Below are 19,307 nucleotides of genomic sequence, written 5' to 3' on the forward strand. Positions count from 1 at the left end.
TCAGCACCATGGAAAGATGTCATGATGGACATGAGCAGAGGAAAATTTTCCTCAGTGACAACGACTCTCTTGTTGCCATTGTACTGACGCTTGTATCATCACTATGGCAACCTAACGTTAATAAACATTATATTAACAAAACATATCTGTTTTGATCACTTGCAAAATGACAGTAAGGACATTCAGTTCTAAAGATCGGATTTGAGAATGGATGTATGTGCAGCGTGAACAAAGCCTTAAAAAGCAACTAGGCATCAATGAAGTGTTTTTTTTTTTTTTAAAGAAGCAATCTGGTCCCTAGCGGAACATAGTTTAGTCAGAGGTATTAGTGAGGTTTTGACTGGGGAGGAACATTTGGGAGTTTGCTAAAGAATAGCCTGAATCTAAAATCTGAACCGTAGAGGAACATTTAAGGCCCACTGATAGCCAAGTATAAAAAACTTGGAAAAACAAGTTTGAATTGTGTTTAGTTTTTTCTGTCTCACTTTTGAAAGGTTGAGAGGATTAAAAAAATATAACAGGTATAGGGTAAAAAGTAGAAGAGAAATACTGAACACACCTATCAGACAGTCTACAATTATTACTAGGGTTGAGAATCAAGAACCATTTTCATTTTTAAAATATAGCCGCAAGCGGCAATCATCGGGGTCCAAGCACATGTGAAGAAATAATCAAAATATTCAGAACTGACAGAAATGATCCACTTGATGACAAATAATAATGATCCTGCCTAAACTAAATTTGTTGAAAATTGGGGAAAAATGTGATTTGTTACTTGGTTGCTAAGGTAACCCCATCACTCTCAGCCTTTTTGAATGGATGTCAATAAGGTTTGGTATCTAGGGTGCTCTAAATGGTTGCTAGGGCATGGTTAAGTAGTTTCCATGATGATACCTGAAGTCTGATTGCTCACCCAAGTATAACAAACCAACTGTCATTTCTCTAGGACAGTCTGATCCTAAGATAACACTCTCAGCTTTTTTGAATGGAAGTCAATGGTGTTTGGTTGCTAGGGTGCTCTAAATGGTTGCTAGGGCATGGCTAAGTAGTTTTTCAAGTGGATACATGAAGTCTTATTGCTCACCCAAGTAAAAGAAGCCAACTGTCATTTCTCTAGGACATCCTGATCCAAAGAAATCACTCTCAGCCATTTTGAACGGAAGTCAATGGGGTTTGGTTGCTAGGGTGCTCTAAATGGTTGCTAGGGCATGGCTAAGTAGTTTTTCAAGTGGATACATGAAGTCTTATTGCTCACCCAAGTAAAACATGCAAACTGTCATTTCTCTAGGAAATTCTGATCCAAAGATATCCCTCTCAGCCTTTTTGAATTGAAGTCAATGGGGTTTGGTTGCTAGGGTGCTCTAAATGGTTGCTAGGGTGTGGCTAAGTAGTTTTTCAACTGGATACATGAAGTCTTATTGCTCACCCAAGTAAAAGAAGCCAACTGTCATTTCTCTAGGACATTCTGATCCAAAGAAATCACTCTCAGCCATTTTGAACGGAAGTCAATGGGGTTTGGTTGCTAGGGTGCTCTAAATGGTTGCTAGGGTGTGGTTAAGTAGTTTTTCAAGTGAATACATGAAGTCTGATTGCTCACCCAAGTAAAAGAAGCCAACTGTCATTTCTCTAGGACATTCTGATCCAAAGATATCACTCTCAGCCATTTTTAATGGAAGTCAATAGGGCTGGTTGCTAGGGTGCTCTAAATGGTTGCTAGGGCGTGGCTAAGTACTTCCATGATGATCATTAAGGGATGTAGAAATGAGATGTGAGGAATCTGTTGTCACGGTGAGTCCTTTGGTTTGTTTTTGTTTGTCATCAAATTCTCTGTTGAGTTCATGTGTGGCTGACTGGCCTAATCTGCGTTAGTACTTGTTTCCCTGGCTATATCTACCTCCCTCATATCAGCATGGAATTAGTGCAAAATATAAAACAGCACTTAAAATGGACTCCAACTGATATTAATAATCCATAGGAACATAAATCGATTCTTGCAAAATACAAGAGCACTTGAACAGACTACAAATACTTTTAATAACAATCCATGTGAACACGAGATGAATTCATACAAATAATAGAAACATTCATGTATTAATATAAATAGCTAAATGGAAGTGCATAGGCTTTTAAAAAAAAAGAAAAAAAAAATGTAATTTTTTTTAATGTTTTTAAAATGAAAGAAACACGAGCACGGATACAAAACAATGAACGAATCACTCTCTGAGACTACTCATTATTCAGAGTCATATAAAAGATTTGTTCAAAATGAACGAATCATTCATGAACGACCCGTCACTAGGAACACATTATAAATTAATATCAGTTAAACTTGTAGTAATTTGACACTGACGGTACTCCACTACTTGTTGAAAAAGCTGCACAACTTTAAGAGTATTGACATATCACACTACTACTGCACCCACAATATTAACTTTGTTACTAAGCTCCGTATTCTTACCTGTTCTCTAGCAAGTGATGGAGGTCCCACAAAGTCACGAATTGAAGACGATTCAACTTCATGTGGCTCTTCAGTGGCCTTCCCCATACTTGACAGCCCTAAGTCTTTTTTGCATAACTTACAACGAGCTCTATGTACATTGCTCGTGTCTGGCATGAGCCAGCCATAATAAAGTGTCAATGTCCAGCTATGCTGTATTGAATTTACACTGACCAGGCATGATAGTTATCTAAACCATGACCATTACTAAGGTTCAAATTAGCCGATTAACAAAAATGAGCACACAAAATCAACTGAATCTGAGCATGAAAATGTCACTAAATTTGTATAAAATTCATCCACTGCAGTGGTAGTTCTAAAAGGGTGGGAGAGGGGGACTCCACTGTTAACACTAATTCAAGGTAGAAGGCAGCTGTACTGTCAGTTACACAGCCCTTCCAATCAATGGTGGTTTGTGTCTTGCTTGCGGGGAATATTGCAAATATCATTATAGACTTTAATGACTTTTTTATAATTTGTACAAATCGCATACATATTCCAGTTTTTATTTCAAGCACTTTTAAGCACTCTTCCACAAAACAAGCTGATTTTCCAGGTTTTCCAGACCTTAAATTTCGAAAAGCTAAATTCAAGCACTTTAAGGACCTTGTGCGAAACCTGTTATAACATTTCTTCATTAAGCAGACGCTTTTATCCAAAGCAACTGACAAACAGAAGCTATTCCTCCAAAGGAGAAATTAGGAATAAAAAATCTGTTAATTTAATTATTTATTTGTCTGATTTCAAAGGAGTGGCTGAATGGCAAAATATTTCAGAATTAACTGATAGTACTCTTTGAAGACATTTCTTGTCATGTGGCTCCCTCTGGTGGACAAAAAGTACAACAGCCTATTTATGTATAATTACAGCATTATTACAGTTGTAAAAAATAGCTATTTCTTATGTTATAGCTCTGCCAAATTGCTGAAAATTGGCATGTTACCTCAAGAATGTTATCAGAAAGTTTTGATAAGTTTGAATTTTACACTCACAAGATACAGGCCAATTAGTAATTACAGGCCACACCCCAAAACGTATTCGCTTATATCTTTAAAATGATTTGACATATCAAAATTCTTTTGATAACTTTTTTTGTCAGGAGAGTCTGCAGATGATGACCAAGTTTTGTGCGAATAGGACAAACAGCCTAGGACGAGTTCGAAAAAGTAGGTTTTTCAAAAAAATCGAAATGGTAGAAAAGATTTCATGTGGAAATAAAAATCCATGTGATCATATTCTTTAAGGGCACTAATGGATTTGGAGAAACCAAAAAATATATATTCTAGCCTATACAGTTCCGAAGTTATTAGCAAAAACGAAAATTTGTTTATTATAGCGCCATCATGTGGCCGATTCTCACAAAATTTAATATACAGCTTCCTGTAGAGACCCTCGTTGTGTATAGTAAGTTTCAGGACCATCAGCCATTCACAATTCAAGTTATTACATGCTGAAATTTGATTGGCTGCTGGCGACCATTTTTGTTAATTTGTCGAATCGATTTTTTAAGAATATGTTAGTATTTGAACCAAAGAAGATCCATATTTAATTTTAGCATTGTCGCTCAAATGGCTGCAAAGTTGCACAGTTTTTTAGTTGTAGCACCCCCTAGGGGTGGAATTGTACAAAACTTTGCTGACATCTTCTAAATGTCCCGTTGACTATGTCCTGAGTTTGGTTACGTTTGGAGTTTACGTTGAGTAGATATTGATCAATTACTCAAATTGCGTTTAACCGAAGGAATTATATCGTTAATATCTTTGGAAAGATTTTACGTATCGAAATTATTTTGATAACTTTTGGTCAGGGGGGTCTGCAGATGATGTATACCAAATTTTGTGCTGATCGGACAAACGGTCTAGCAGGAGTTCGAAAAAGTATGGTTTTCAAAAAATTCAAAATGGCGGAAAAAATAGACGGAAATGAAATCAGAGATATACATTTTGTAGGGCTTGACTCAAGGAATCAGAGGAAGTAATTTTGATTCTAGCCCTTACGGACCCAAAGTTATGAACACAAAGGCAAAGGTGCTTATTATACTGCCACCTAGTGTCTGACAGATGGGTGTGTGGGGGCGATTTGGAACCATCCTGCCAAGTTTGGAATCTCTATGACTTTCGGTCTCTGAAGCCCAGACACTTTTAGGGCAGAAAAAAAAGAAGAAGAAGAAGAAGAAGAAGAAGAAGAAGAAAAATAATAAGAAAATCGGAACAAATACAACAGGGTTCCTGCACCTTCAGTGCTTGGACCCCTAAAAATACAGAAAATAATAAATTATTTTCATGACATTTGGTTCCATTTGAATAGTGCATTCTTCTGCTGCTAAAATACTTTGACAGTGTCTCCTGCGCTACCATTCAACGGCACTGCATCACCTCTGTTTGAATCAGCAGCACAAAACATACAGCGTGACCAGTGTAATCAGATTCCCAAATGAATGACTCTTATGAGCTGGTTCTTTTGAATCTGCAGCACAAAATACACAGTGTTACTAGTGTAGTTTGATTTCCGAAGGCATGACTCTTAGGAGCCTGTTCTTTTTAATTTTCTCCTCGAAACATACAGCGCTACCTCCTAAATGAATGACTCTTACCAGCCGGTTCTTTTTAGTGAATGAAAAACTTAATGAATGGCAAGTCATTAATTTTAACATGTCCGACTCAAAATTAACCAAAATCTGTTACTATGTTTTGTCTAAATAAGGCTTGTGAGACTTAAATCAGAGTAATATCTGTGTAAACAACTTTTGAAAGAATCCGTTCTATTTAAATGTGAAATAATCTAATAATTTGATAATAAACTGCTGAGGGCAGTAAATCCAGTCAGAATGCATTTCTTATTTCCAAATATTATAAATATTATTATTTCCTCCAAAGTATTTTAATAATCGTTAAAATTTTAACGGAATCGTTAAGAGGACTCGAAATCAGAATCGTTCAATTCCCATCACTAATCATTATTAACCCACAAACCATAATTAATGACATAAGGATGTACAGCATCACAATAGTTTCAATATCCAGTCAGTTATAATGTCATTCTTAACCATTTTACTGTAAAACCTGATTGGAGAACTGATGAGGCTATAATGGAGCTAAGCAGTTTAGGAACGAGTGCCATTTTGAAAGATATAGTTTATTCACAGCTTTTTCTAACTCAGGCAGGCAGTCATTTATCGGAGTACCACTGCATCAGCTAGGGGAAGTCAGTCTAAAAGGTGAAGGTAATCACTGTAGCCAGCAACAGCAAAGGGAAAAGGAATGGAGTGTGAAATTTATGCCTGAAATAGACGAAGCTTGCTTGTTTCCATAGAAACCCTTGCAAAACAGGCGCACAGTCACTGGATCTCGGAAACAACTCTAAATGTCCATGCAAGAGTGGAGCTAAGGATGTCTTCCTGCATCTATGATTCGAGGTGTTTGTGTGGGTGGCATTTTCAATTTGCAGGTTTCTCTGTTTCTATCAAGTTCAAAAGAATCAGTATCTGGAGATGTGTAAAATTCAAAGACAAAAACAACATATTAGTGTAACCATCTGTACCAAATTTTTTTTTTTTTTTTTTTTAATAGTGATGATGTATGGTGATTGATACAACTAAGTCAATGGTGTAGCTCTTAAATGGAGCCTAATCAAGTCTGCTCAGTGAAAAAACAACACACAATTTGCTTAGAGGTTAGAAAAAATGTTCTGTATTCTGCAGAGTTATCAAACTGCATTTTAAACAGGCTAACCATGTCAGCATACACTTTAGATGGTTTATCTAATATTTTTTTTAATTAGAGGGCATTTCCCTTGTTACTAGTGTCTCCATCTAATATTATCTTTTGGTTATGCAGGAATAACAACAGTATTAACCATGACGACACTCAGCACAGTGGCAAGGACATCACTACCCAGGGTTTCGTATGTCACGGCAATGGACCTTTTCGTCACTGTGTGTTTCCTGTTTGTTTTTGCGGCTCTCATGGAGTATGCCACACTCAATTACTACTCCTACAGCGCTCGCAGATCAACCTGCAACAAGACAAAAAGATCGGTGAGCACCATGTTCTCTACTGCATAAATCAACCAAAGATTTTACATTTTATTTTTTGATTTTATGAGAAAGGCACGCTTCCTGCCCTTTACTCACATGATATGCTCTGTTTTGAGACAGCATTCCCTTTCCGCTGTCCACCAAAGCTGACAAAGAGCTGCTCAGAGCATCTAAAGCTCTACATGTGATCCAAGTAGGTGCGCAAAGCACGCACCGGACACAGCAACGACAGGACTGGGTCTGCCTCCTCCCGGGGCAGCGCTTTCAGGTTCACCACCTGATCCCTGAAGGGGGTCATGGGATCCTTGAGCAAAATTCAGAATTTAAAGGAATAACACAAACAGAAATTACGATTCTGTGATAATTTACTCATCCTTATGTTTTTTTCAAATCCCTACAACTTTCTTTTTTGAAAAAAAAACAAAAAACAAAAAACAAAAGGAGATGGCAGATGTCACAACCGCAGCCACCAATCTCTTTCATTATATGGAAAAAAGATGTAGTGACAGTGAATGGTGTCTGAGGCTAACATTTTGACTAACCCCTTTTGTGTTTAAGAAATAAAGTCATATGTTTTGCATCATAACGGTAAGTGAATCATGACAGAATTGTCATTTTACAGTAAACAATTGGGTCTCAATTTGGCTTTCAATTTATGAGTGGTAATTTGAACTGAGTTGGCTATGTCCCATAGGATGTTGAATTGAAATTGAAATTGGGAAGCATAATATACTCAATTATAATTCAAAGAAATTCAAATATATATTCACATTTATATATATATATATATATACACTGAGAAATTTATTAGGAACACCTGTACACCTACTTACTCATGCAATTATCTAATCAGCCAATCGTGTGGCAGTAGTGTAATGCATAAAATCATGCAGATATGGTCAGGAGCTTCCGTTAATGTTCACATCAACCATCAGAATGTGTAGAAAATGCGATCTCAGTGATTTTGACCATGGCATGATTGTTGGTGCCAGACTGGCTGGTTTGAGTATTTCTGTAACTGCTGATCTCCAGGGATTTTCATGCATATCCCTCTCTAGAGTTTACTCAGAATGGTGCCAGAAACAAAAAACTAGTGAGCGGCTTTTCTGTGGACAGAAACGCTTTGTTGATGAGAGAGGTCAACAGAGAATGGCCAGACTGGTTCGAGCTGCCAGAAAGGCTATGGTAACTCAGATTATCACTCTGTACAATTGTAGTGAGCAGAATAGCATCTCAGAATACACAACACATCAAAACGTGAGGCGGATGGGCAACAACAGCAGAAGACCATGTCGGGTTCTACTTCTGTCAGCCAAAAACAGAAAGCTGAGGCTGCAGTGGGCACAGGCTCACCAAAACTGGACAATTGAAGACTGGAAAAACGTAGCCTGGTCTGATGAATCTCGATTTCTGCTGAGACACACAGATGGTAGGGTCAGTATTTGGCACCAACAGCATGAATCCATGGACCCAACCTACCTTGTGTCAACAGCCAGGCTAGTGGTGGTGGTGTAATGGTGTGGGGAATGTTTTCTTGGCACACTTTGGGCCCGTTAATACCAATCAATCATCATTTAAATGCCACAGCATATTTGAGTATTGTTGCTGACTATGTGCATCCCTTCATGGCCACAATTTACCCATCTTCTAATGGCTACTTCCAGCATGATAATGCACCATGTCACAAAGCAAAACTTATCTCAAACTGGTTTCATGAACATGATGAGTTCACTGTTCTTCAGTGGCCTTCCCAGATCTGAATCCAATAGAACACTTTTGGGATGTGGTAGAACAGGAGATTCGCAGCATGAATGTGCAGAGGACAAATCTGCAGATATTGTGTGATGCAATCATGTCAGCATGGACCAAAATCTCAAAAGAATGTTGCCAACATCTTGTGGAATCCATGCCACGAAGAATTGAGGCTGTTTTGAGAGCAAAGGGAGGCCCTACCAAGTATTTGTTAGTGTTCCTAATAAAGTGCTCAGTGAGTGTGTGTGTGTGTGTGTGTGTGTGTGTGTGTGTGTGTGTGTGTGTGTGTATATATATATATATATATATATATATATATATATATATATATATATATATATATATATAACGAATAACAAATTCATCCGAATAATAGAAATGGTCGCATTCTTGACTCCATTTGCAGTCTCCGTTAATTGTGCACGTCTTAGAAATCTAAGCTTGTAAAGAATATTAACTGTATCATACACATTTTCCACTTCTTGAAATGTCTGATCACATTAACGACAAATGTTTCACACAATTCACACGATTTATAAACCAACCTGAGCGCGATGTTTAATTCCTGAACAAATAAGTGATGATTTTACGTATAGTGGAGCAGGATTGTAAGTTGACCACATTTATATCCACATTAAGGTAATTATCTGGTTATCCTTTATTCCAAAAATGTTTAAACGCTGCATAGAGGTTTAAATACTTCATAGAGTGTGAATCTATTCAGAATATTCCTGTACACGGAGGATTAAAAAAAAAGAAAAACATGCAAAACTTTTCCGCTTTTCATTTCTAGAAATATAGAGGCTCGATCTTGCAATTTATTCCATTGCAGGCTATATTAATTTATTCTCATTTCTTTTAATATTCGTGTACTATTTGTATTTAATATTTGCTGCAAAATGTGTACTTGACATTTTACAATTGCTTGACACCTCATGCCTCCAGAATAACATTGTTACTTGCACACTGCACAGACATAAACAAAAATGTTGTTTCAGCAGATATTAATATCCGAAATACCAGGTGAAACCACAGTTAACAACATTTTCCACAGTTTATGTAGCCTACATATTCATCTTCATCTGGTGAGGAAAAAATAAAGAATATATCAAATATATAATTAAATAATAACAATAATAATAAATATATAATTATAATAATAATAATAATAATAATTACATTAATAATAATAATTAAATAGGCCTATCCGAGGATACTTTATATACAGAAGCTATAGCCTAAATTTAAGAGAGTTATGACCAAAAGAGTTTTGATGCACTTCCAGTTTAAACCATGCCTAAATCTGGTCTATCCAAATACATGTACAGTTACAGAAAATTTTGTCATAGTAACAGATACAGATAATGGCTTTGCTGCATTATCTGTATCTGTATCTGTATTTCATCCAATATATATATATATATATATATATATATATATATATATATATATATATATATATATATATATATATACACACACACAAAGATTGACAAATTTGAATCTATTGGCTATAACCTGTAAACTGTGACTGATTTATATTGAGTAAATTAGAGCATTCTGGTCCATTTTTCAAATGTATTTGTGTATAACATGTTTATGAGCAGTGCGTTATGAAAAACATCTCGGTGATGGAGGGAACGAGATGTTGTGTCAATGTAGTGACACTAGGGGTCGCTCTTGAGAGCCCCGATCACCTCAGATCTTTGAGAAAAGGCCAATGAGAATTGGCGAGTGGAATTTGCATGCCACTCCCTCGGACATACGGGTATAAAAGGGAGCTGGAATGCAGGATTCATTCAGGTTTTGTGCTGAGAAGCCGAGACACGGTCCCGGCCATTTCAGCGGCTAGTACAGTGTTGTGGCAAGAGGGACACATGTCTTGTTACCTCCATCAGGGAACGGAGGTTACGACAGTAACTGCGCCAGCCGCGGCCTTTTCTCTCTATGTTTTCTCTCCACAGAATATTATATTCAGCTGGGGCCATCTAACGCTATCATACGCATCGGGGAAGGTGTTCTTTTCCTTTCCTATTCTTTCAGGGGGAAAAGAACCTGCGGAGACCACATCCTGCCCAAAAGGGGAGGTCAGCATGTTGCAATACGACACTTGGGCTCAGCAGCCCCACATTGAAGAGGCGCGGTGGTAGGTCCTGCCACAAAAAAGGGGAGGGGGGGGGATCTAGAAACACAGCGACCGGGGGCAGAGAGAGCTCTGCCCAAGGAGATGAGGGTCCACCGACAGGGAGACCGTACCACGGAATATACATCACAGGGGTTACTGGAGTAATCGGCACCTGTGCAGCACCTATCCCAATACAGGGTATATTAGACCCCGTAAAAGTGTACGTTTTCACCTCAGGGGAGGGGAAAGGCGCTATTCGCAAGCGATACACCCGGCCAGCTGTTCCATATTACCAAACTCTACCTGTTCGTACCTGAAAGAATACGGGACGAAACCGGCTTAACCCGGAGATTGTAAAATCTCGTGAAAGTATTGGGTGTTGCCCAGCCCGTTGCTCTGCAGATGTCTGCTAGAGAGGTGCCATTGTCCAGTGCCCACGAGGACACCACACTCCTTGTAGAGTGTGCTCAAACCCGCAAGGGGTTGGGCACGGCCTGGGTCTGGTAGGCCAATGCAATGGCGTCCAAGATCCAGTGGGCAAGCCTCTGTTTGGAGACAGCATTCCCTTTCCGCTGTCCACCAAAGCAGACAAAGAGCTGCTCAGAGCGTCTAAAACTCTGCATGCGATCCAAGTAGGTGCGCAAAGCACACACCAGACATAGCAACGACAGGGCTGGGTCTGCCTCCTCCCAGGGCAGTGCTTGCAGGTTCACCACCTGATCCCTGAAGGGGGTCATGGGAACCTTGGGCACATAGCCCGGTCGGGGTCTCAGGATCACGTGAGAATCTGCGGGACCGAACTCCAGGCAAGTGTCGCTGACAGAGAACGCTTGCAGGTCCCCCACCCTCTTGATGGAGGTGAGCGCAATCAGGAGGGCCATTTTTAAGGAGAGGGCTTTCAGTTCGACTGACTCTAGCGGCTCAAATGGGGCTCTCCGAAGGCCCAGGAGGACCATGGTGAGATCCCATGAGGGGAAGAGGCATGGCCTGGGAGAATTAAGCCTCCGGGCACCTTTGAGGAACCTGATGATCAGGTCGTGCTGTCCAAGGGACTTACCATTGACTGTGTCGTGATGAGCCGCTATAGAGGCTTCATAAACCTTCAAGGTGGAGGGGGACAGCTGCCCCTCCAGCCTCTCCTGTAGAAATGAGAGCACTGACCCGACTGTGCATCTCTGGGGTCTTCGGCTTGGGAAGAACAAGCGCCACTTTAGGGCATAGAGCTGCCTGGTAGAGGGAGCTCTGGCTGGAGTGATCATGTCTACGACTGCTGGTGGTAGACTGCTTAGACCTTCCGCGACCCATCTAGGGGCCAGACATGGAGATTCCAGAGGTCTGGGCCCGGATGCCAGAGGGTTCCCCGTCCCTGAGAAAGAAGGTCCTTCCTCAGGGGAATCTGCCAGGGAGGTGCTGTTGCGAGGAGCGTGAGATCCGAGAACCAAGTCTGAGTGGGCCAGTATGGGGCCATGAGGGTGACTTGTTCCTCGTCCTCCCTGACCTTGCATAGGGTCTGTGCAAGAAGGCTCACCGGAGGGAATGCGTATTTGCGCAGCCCCCGGGGCCAGCACGTCTGTCCTGAGGGGGGCTCCTGTCAGGGTATACCAGAGCGGGCAGTGGGAAGATTCCCGGGAAGCGAACAGGTCTACCTGTGCTTTGCCGGATTGACTCCAAATCAGTTGGACCACCTGGGGGTGGAGTCTCCACTCTCCGCTGAGCGTTGCCTGCCACGACAGCGCGTCCGCTGTGGTGTTGAGGCTGCCCAGGATATGAGTGGCCCGCAGCAACCTCAGCCACTGCTGACTCCAGAGGAGGAGATGCGGGCGAGTTGCGACATGCGACGAGAGCGTACGCCGCCTTGGCTATTTATATATGTAACTGTAGCCTGGATCAACGGCAATAGCCTCCTCAGGGCGAGTAGTACAGCCAGCAACTCTAGGCAGTTGATATGCCAACCCATTCGCAGTCCTGACCAGGAACCAGCGACTGCGTGCCCGTTGCACACGGCGCCCCAACCCAGTTTGGAGGCATCTGTGGTGACCACGACATGTCTGGACACTTGCTGTAGGGGAACTCTTGCCCGTAGAAACGACATGTCTATCTTCATATCTATATGAAGATAGACAGGCTCTATCTTCATATCTATTTTGCGATCTCCGCAAGCAGGGTGGCAGCGTTCTCACCCTGCACTGAAGTGAAGCGGATGCCGCTGAACCGGGGCGGGCGCCTGGTGAACTGAATCACTTAGCTGAGTCGGATGGTCCTGGCCAGCCACCGCGACGGGTTGGAAAGTGTTAGCCATGTGTCCAAGCTCCAGGCAAGGGGCACTAAGGGGATGATCGCATCTGACGTACCTGGGGGTGGGGCCTCACGGTGGGGGGGAGCAGGCAATTCCACATTGAGGAGTGTTGCTTTGACCTCAAAAGGGGGACCTCAAAGCACTTACCCTGCTCTGCGACCCGGCATAGGGCGGGTTAGTGACTGAGGAGGAGGGCCTCTTGGGCCATCCTCAAGACTCGTCACAACCAGCTGGCCGTAGGTGTGGCGTGGCCAGTCGCACGAAGGCGGGGGGGCCGCGTTTGCGGGGCCCTGGCTGTGAATGCTCGGTGTCTGGCCGTGACAACGGTGGCCGTGAACATTGATTATGTGACCCAAAGAGTAAGGAAACCGCTCTTTTTTTGACAATTTGGTTACCGCAGCCCATTCGGGGTGTGGCGTACAAAAAAGAAAAGGAAACAAAGGATTTACCTCCCGGCCCTCCAGCGAGGGATGGAGTTGTCTGGATACCAGCTCCGTAGCAGACGTCTCGCTCCCTGGGTTGTCCGTCTCAGGGGCGCTTAGGAGCCTTCCGGGTCCTCGTGCCGGCCCGAGAGACGGGGGCTGTCAGCATCCTGTGGGGGGCTCTACGCTGGGGCCGAGAGCTAGGCTTGGGCTGAGGCGGAGCCACCTGGGCTTTCGCCGCCGCAGGGGGATGCCCTCGGTGAGCAGACGGAGTGCGGGATCTTGAGCCGCGCCGGGGCAAGATATGCTGGATGGCCTCCGTCTGCTTCTTCACCGCTGAGAACTGCTGGGCAAAGTCCTCAACGGTGTCGCCGAAAAGTCTAATCTGGGAGATGGGCGCTTTGAGAAAGCGTGGACCAAGGTGGACATCGCCTGCCCAAGTGCTCGCGTCATGACCTTCGTCGCCCGGAGTGCAAGGTCGGTCGCCAAATGCAGCTCCTGCAGTACATCGGGATCAGTGATACCCATGTGAGTTCTTTTAGTGTCTTGGCCTGGTGTACCTGCAGGAAGGCCATGGCATGCAGGGCGGAGGCGGCCTGTCCAGCGGCACTGTAGGCTTTGGCCACCAGAGACGACGTAGACGTACAGGCTCTGGAGGGGAGCGCTGGATGATCCCGCCAGGTGATGGCGTTTTGTGGGCACAGGTGCATTGCAACCGCCTGATCCACCTGAGGGACCTCCGTGTACCCGTGGACCGCCCCGCCATCAAGGGTAGTGAGAGTGGACGAACCCGGAAGTCTTTTTCGGGCAGTGAAAGGTGCCCTTCACGTCCTTGTGAGTTCGTCATGCACCTCCGGGAAGAAAGGAACCGGGGGGGGCATGGCCATGAGCGGTGCGCCGAACCCAGGAACCAATCATCAAGCCGCAAGCGCTCAGGGGAGGCTGGAGGGTTCCAGTCCAACCCAATACTCGCGGTGGCCCAGGCAAGCATGGTGGTCAGCTCTGCGTTGGCCTCAGACTGGGTGGGCAGACCCGAAGGTGGCAGCCCAGTCGAGTCCTCGGCATCCGACATCGCCAGTGCGCTCTCCGATGCAGCAAACGAAGACTCATCCTGCTCGCGAGCCCCGAAAGAGATGTCAAGCCAGCCATGAGGCGGGCTGGTCTCATTTCGGAACCGGACGGGAGCAAACAAGCGCGCTGGGGAACGGGAGGTCTCCGGGGAATTACCTGGTGAGACCACGCCCATTGAACACCCCAAATCGCCTCCAGCGCCAGCCGGGCCGGCCTCACACCCGTGGGTAGAAGGCACAGTGCGGGGGTGGCTAGAGTGGCTTTCTCTTGGAAGAAGGAAAGCTGCGACCGCAACGTTGCCATGGTCATATCCTCACAATGAGAACATGAACCATCCACAAACGTGGCCGTCGGAGGCGGAGAGATAACGACCACATCCAGGAATCACACAAAGACAGAAAGGCATCTTTAAAAAGACACGTCTTTAAAAAGACATTCAATGTCAATGTGTGTGCTCTATTAGAGAAAATATACTCTTTAGCAGGAATATACGCACTTTTAGCGCTGTCGAAGCGCCCAGGGGTGAAATCTGCACTCATCGTGCAGAAGGAGAGAAAGCCGCTGGAAATGCGCCATATATCCAACAGCATACACTTCTTAAGAGGTGAATGGAACAGCAGTAGTATTCAGCTCGCTGATAGTACAACCGCTCGGCTCCGAAGAAAAAATCTGAATGAATCCTACATTCCAGCTCCCTTTTATAGCCATATGTCCAGGTGAGTGGCATGCAAATTCCACTCGCCAATTCTCATTGGCCTTTTCTCAAAGATCTGAGGTGATCGGGGCTCTCAAGAGTGACCCCTAGTGTCACTACATCGACACAACGTCGAGTAAGTGACAGAAGGGGAATGAAATGTACTATTAAAAACTACAGCAGTTGAATTTGAATTTCATTCCATTTTTTCTTCCTAAATTCTAATTCAAATTACAATTCTGCTTCTTGTTTGTTACCTTAATTCAAATTCAGATGCAGAAGCTGAATTTGCTTTCTCATTTTAATTCTGAATGCAGCACTTAACCCTGTGCATAATATTATAATAGTTAGGAAAGCTATTAAATCAGTAGTTTTCCGAGATGAGTGCATGACCTGCCCATCCAATACGTGCTAATGCCTCGATCAGCAGTCATAACATCTACTTTTATAAAACTGTAGTGATTTATACAGTTTATATATCCGTATGGTATATCGTTACTACCCAAAATATGCTGATAATGGTCAAAATATGGGCCCAGTCCTATCTCCCATAAAGTATGTGTTTGATAGAGACGGATCACTTGGGATGGTATAGTATGCAAATATGATTTTATTAGGTTTATTTATTGTTAGTCTTTGTCTGTCTGTGTAATGTGATGCTAAATTATGTTTGAGCAAGCACATCTTACTTTTAATTCAGACTGTTTCTCCGGTAGCAGGCTCCACAGGTGAAATTTTCTCCCCTCTTTCTCTCTCTCTCCAATCACTCATTGTGATTAGATCTTATCTCAACTGAGAAGCAAGGATAATTACTTTCGCAATTTAACACAAAACAAATATTACCCTATAGGTGTTCTCACATAGATTATCTTTCAGTGCTGTAATTACCATGCTTTCCTAGTTATGTACCAATAATGAGATGAATAACTGGCAATAAGAACAGAACACTGGCAGAATGCTGTTAGAGAATTTTACGTTGTGAGTGTAGCGTGTCTAAAAGGATTCTGAGGAAGGCTGTAAGGATTTAGTCAACCTTCGCTGAGATTCTGAGGGCATTTTACCTGCCTGTGAGAAATTGATGCTGTACTTGACTTGCCCACTGGATAGAACACCATTAGTTCAAGTGAGTGGAAATCTCTAGAAAGATGCCAGGATCTTATACTGTACTTTGACTGACAGCCCACTCTGAAGGATTTGTTTTGCTCACAACATAGATTAGATGCCTGAGAGTACAGTTTACCTAGAATTTTGTTGTGATGAAATGTTTTTCTACAGTAAATGCAAAACAAATCAAAACTTATGACTCCATTTGCATTTGTAAAATTAGTTTTGGGATGCACATTGCAAATGAAGTACTGTAACAGGATGTTGTCTTTGTCCAACAGAACTACTCTGTGCTGGATGTGGGGCCACCACCCACAGTCATTACCCTCAACAACTCCATGTACTGGCAGGAGTTTGATGATGCCTGCGTATATGAGTGTCTGGACGGAAAAGACTGCCAGAGTTTCTTCTGCTGCTACGAAGAGTGCAAAGATGGAGGGTGGCGAAAGAACCGTGTGCATATTGACATTTTGGAACTTGATGCATACTCTCGTGTGTTCTTTCCCACCTCTTTCCTATTGTTCAACATCGTCTACTGGGTAGGCTATTTGTATCTTTAGCGTTCCCAACACAAACCTCACGACTCAAGAAACTTTGATGGTTTTGTTCGAGCAGAAACGAAGAAAAGACTTAACCAAGACCTTTCAAGGTACATTAAAAAGAGTGGATAACAGTTGCCAGAATAGAGCTGTAGTCAAGCAAAGGAATTCTGCCGTAGGTCATGATAAGATTCCTGAAAATGAGACGATGCTACAACAGAAAGCTTCAACAGATATCAAAGCACTTAAAGCCAGGCTGTTTTTACATGGTCAGGAAGAATATTGCCACAAGCTCTTTATCTGGTCGCATTTCTCTGGCAGAAATCTTTGCCTTTTGTTCTTCAGGTACCAGGGAAAAAGATTCACAACGTTCCTCTCACACAATCTCATCTTTTTATGGGTGAGAGAACAACTAAGACGTACAAAGTGCGAAAAATCCTTAGGCCAAGACAGCTTAAGAAAAAAAAAGGCCTTGCTTAGTATGTGACCCTCTAATTTTCGGTGTCTTATACAATCCTGGTAAATCGTTCACATGAATGGCGATCTGTCATCTAGCCATCAGTCAAAACCAGACCGGCTTTTATGTAAGCGGAGCTTTCAGTGCCATCTATTGTGCCTTCCACTGGAGGAGAAGCCATCAGGCAGAGAAGTCTTAGAAATGATGGCAGGAGCATCATCTGGTCTTGACTGACCGCTAAAGGTTTTACTTTGGAGTTTATTCAAACTTTAGTTATAAACAGTCACCCATTATTTTGATACATTCAACATTTCTAAATTCATTATCACTGCATGTTATATGATCATATACAGCTCTACCCTAAATCAGCACAATAATGGCAAGAGAATAGATCCTTTATGAAATATCTGAAATCTTAATTAGTATGTAGATTGCAAAGGTTTGCCTATATTTCTAGGTTTTTATAGCATTTTGTTTTTCCACAAAAGAGAGGTTACTGAAAGATTAAATTATTATATAGTATATTATATTTTGTTTTGAAATGCTTAAATCTATTAGAATAAGTTAAAATTGCATACATATGATGGATCACGATTTTCCTGATTCTCACTCTTCAGTCTCGCCCAAGTTCAAAGTCAACAAAAAGGAGTCTTTTTTCCACAGCTCCTTAAGCTCCCAGCAGCATGTGTTCATAGAAATCACATTTATTATTTTTACTTATTCTAACCTCATGTGCCCCACCCTCTGATATGGCAAAATGTTTGGTAGCATCTATGTGCACACTTGCAGATTGAGTATTACTGTACACTTAAAAGATAATTAAAATTTGACATAATTTACTAATTTGTTTATAGAAACACATGCCCTGTTCAACACAAAATAAGGTATTTAGCAGAATGTGAAGGCTGCACTTTCTTAATACAATTGAAGTGGATTGTAAATGGGGCTGTCAAGCTCAAAAAATTATAAAAAGTTTCTGTGTTTTGCCCTCATGTGTTCTGTGGAAAAAAACGTAAGGGTTTGGAGTAACATGAGAGCGAGGATAGGAAGACCATTTTTAATTTGGGATGAACTACTCTTATAAAGGAATAGGTCACCCGAACAAGGAAAATTCTGTCATAATTGACTCTTGTCGTTCCAAACGTTAATATGGTTCTAAATGGGTCAGAAAGTTCTGCAAGGCCAATGAAGGGTTAAAGCTTAACCCAGTATGGTACCGTGTAGCCATAGGGCAACAATTTATTTTCTTTCACTTTCTCACCTTGCAGAAATACTACAACATAATGCATTGTTGGCCAACTATACAGGGGAGACACTTGCTGTAGTGCTCCACAAATTGCACACATTTCGGTATGTTTCTTCTTCATAATGACTTTTTTTTGTTTAGTTTTTTTTTTTTTTTTTCTTTTTTTTTCTTTTTTTGCTGCATGTATGATAAGTCAATTAGATGTTGTTGTTTTTAACTGATCAACTTTATCTAACATAGTTTTAGAGATAATTAAGATATGGAAATGCTGTACCACAATGGAATTGCACTAATGCATTTTCTCACTGGGAATTTTTGTAGACAGTGGCATCTATTATATTATTGCATTTCTTAATTTATTAGGAAATGTTTACCATAATATAATTGCATTTATGCATAATTAACACAGTTAAAAAATGAACACGGCAATGTTTTATGGTAAGGGCAAGAGGAGTGCACAGTGTTTATTTCTGATTGACAAGAGTGAGGATGAGCTAGGCTTTAGTAACAGTGAAAATAATTGACAATATTGAAGAACGCATTATAACGATTCACAACATATTAGTTTGTAGGAGTCCCAAGTGTTTAAATACATCAATTAATTAAAGAATTATTAATTAAATTTTAGGAGGAATTTATAATTTTTAAAAAAGACTTGAGTTGCCATATGTCAAAGCTTCCCAATTTTTTTTTTTTACAAATAGATAGATAGATGGATGGATGGATGGATGGATGGATATAGATTTTTTTTATTACAAGAGCTATTTTATATCAGAAAACCTAATGTGGAAAAAATATTTTATCGTTATAACATAATGCATACAATACAGGGTTAAAACAGAGCCTAAAAATATCATAAAAGTAGTCCTTACAACTCTTGCATCATACATGAGAACGGACATCAGGATTGTCACTGAAAAAATTACTGAAAATGTTGGCTGTTTCTCACCAAAACCTATCGTATGCCTTCAGAAGACTTGGAACATTATGCACAAATTGCATGAGCTACTTTTATAATACTTCTGGGTCATTTTTAAGCTTAAATGTGAGGCACTATCCACTGACATT

At 41.7% G+C, this 19,307-nt stretch overlaps 1 protein-coding gene across 1 annotated transcript in view; it reads left to right on the plus strand.

The window, feature by feature from the left end:
- Positions 1 to 16,557, plus strand: part of LOC127446576 (gamma-aminobutyric acid receptor subunit gamma-3-like) — a 235,553-nt gene extending 218,996 nt beyond the window's left edge. The window contains exons 8-9 of the mRNA XM_051707600.1: positions 6,334 to 6,533; positions 16,279 to 16,557. Of these exons, the coding sequence (XP_051563560.1) occupies positions 6,334 to 6,533; positions 16,279 to 16,557 (479 nt within the window). The remainder of the gene's footprint in view (positions 1 to 6,333; positions 6,534 to 16,278) is intronic.
- The last annotated feature ends 2,750 nt before the right edge of the window (positions 16,558 to 19,307 follow it).

Source organism: Myxocyprinus asiaticus, chromosome 9 (assembly GCF_019703515.2).
Source record: "Myxocyprinus asiaticus isolate MX2 ecotype Aquarium Trade chromosome 9, UBuf_Myxa_2, whole genome shotgun sequence".
NCBI classification, from domain to species: Eukaryota; Metazoa; Chordata; class Actinopteri; order Cypriniformes; family Catostomidae; genus Myxocyprinus; species Myxocyprinus asiaticus.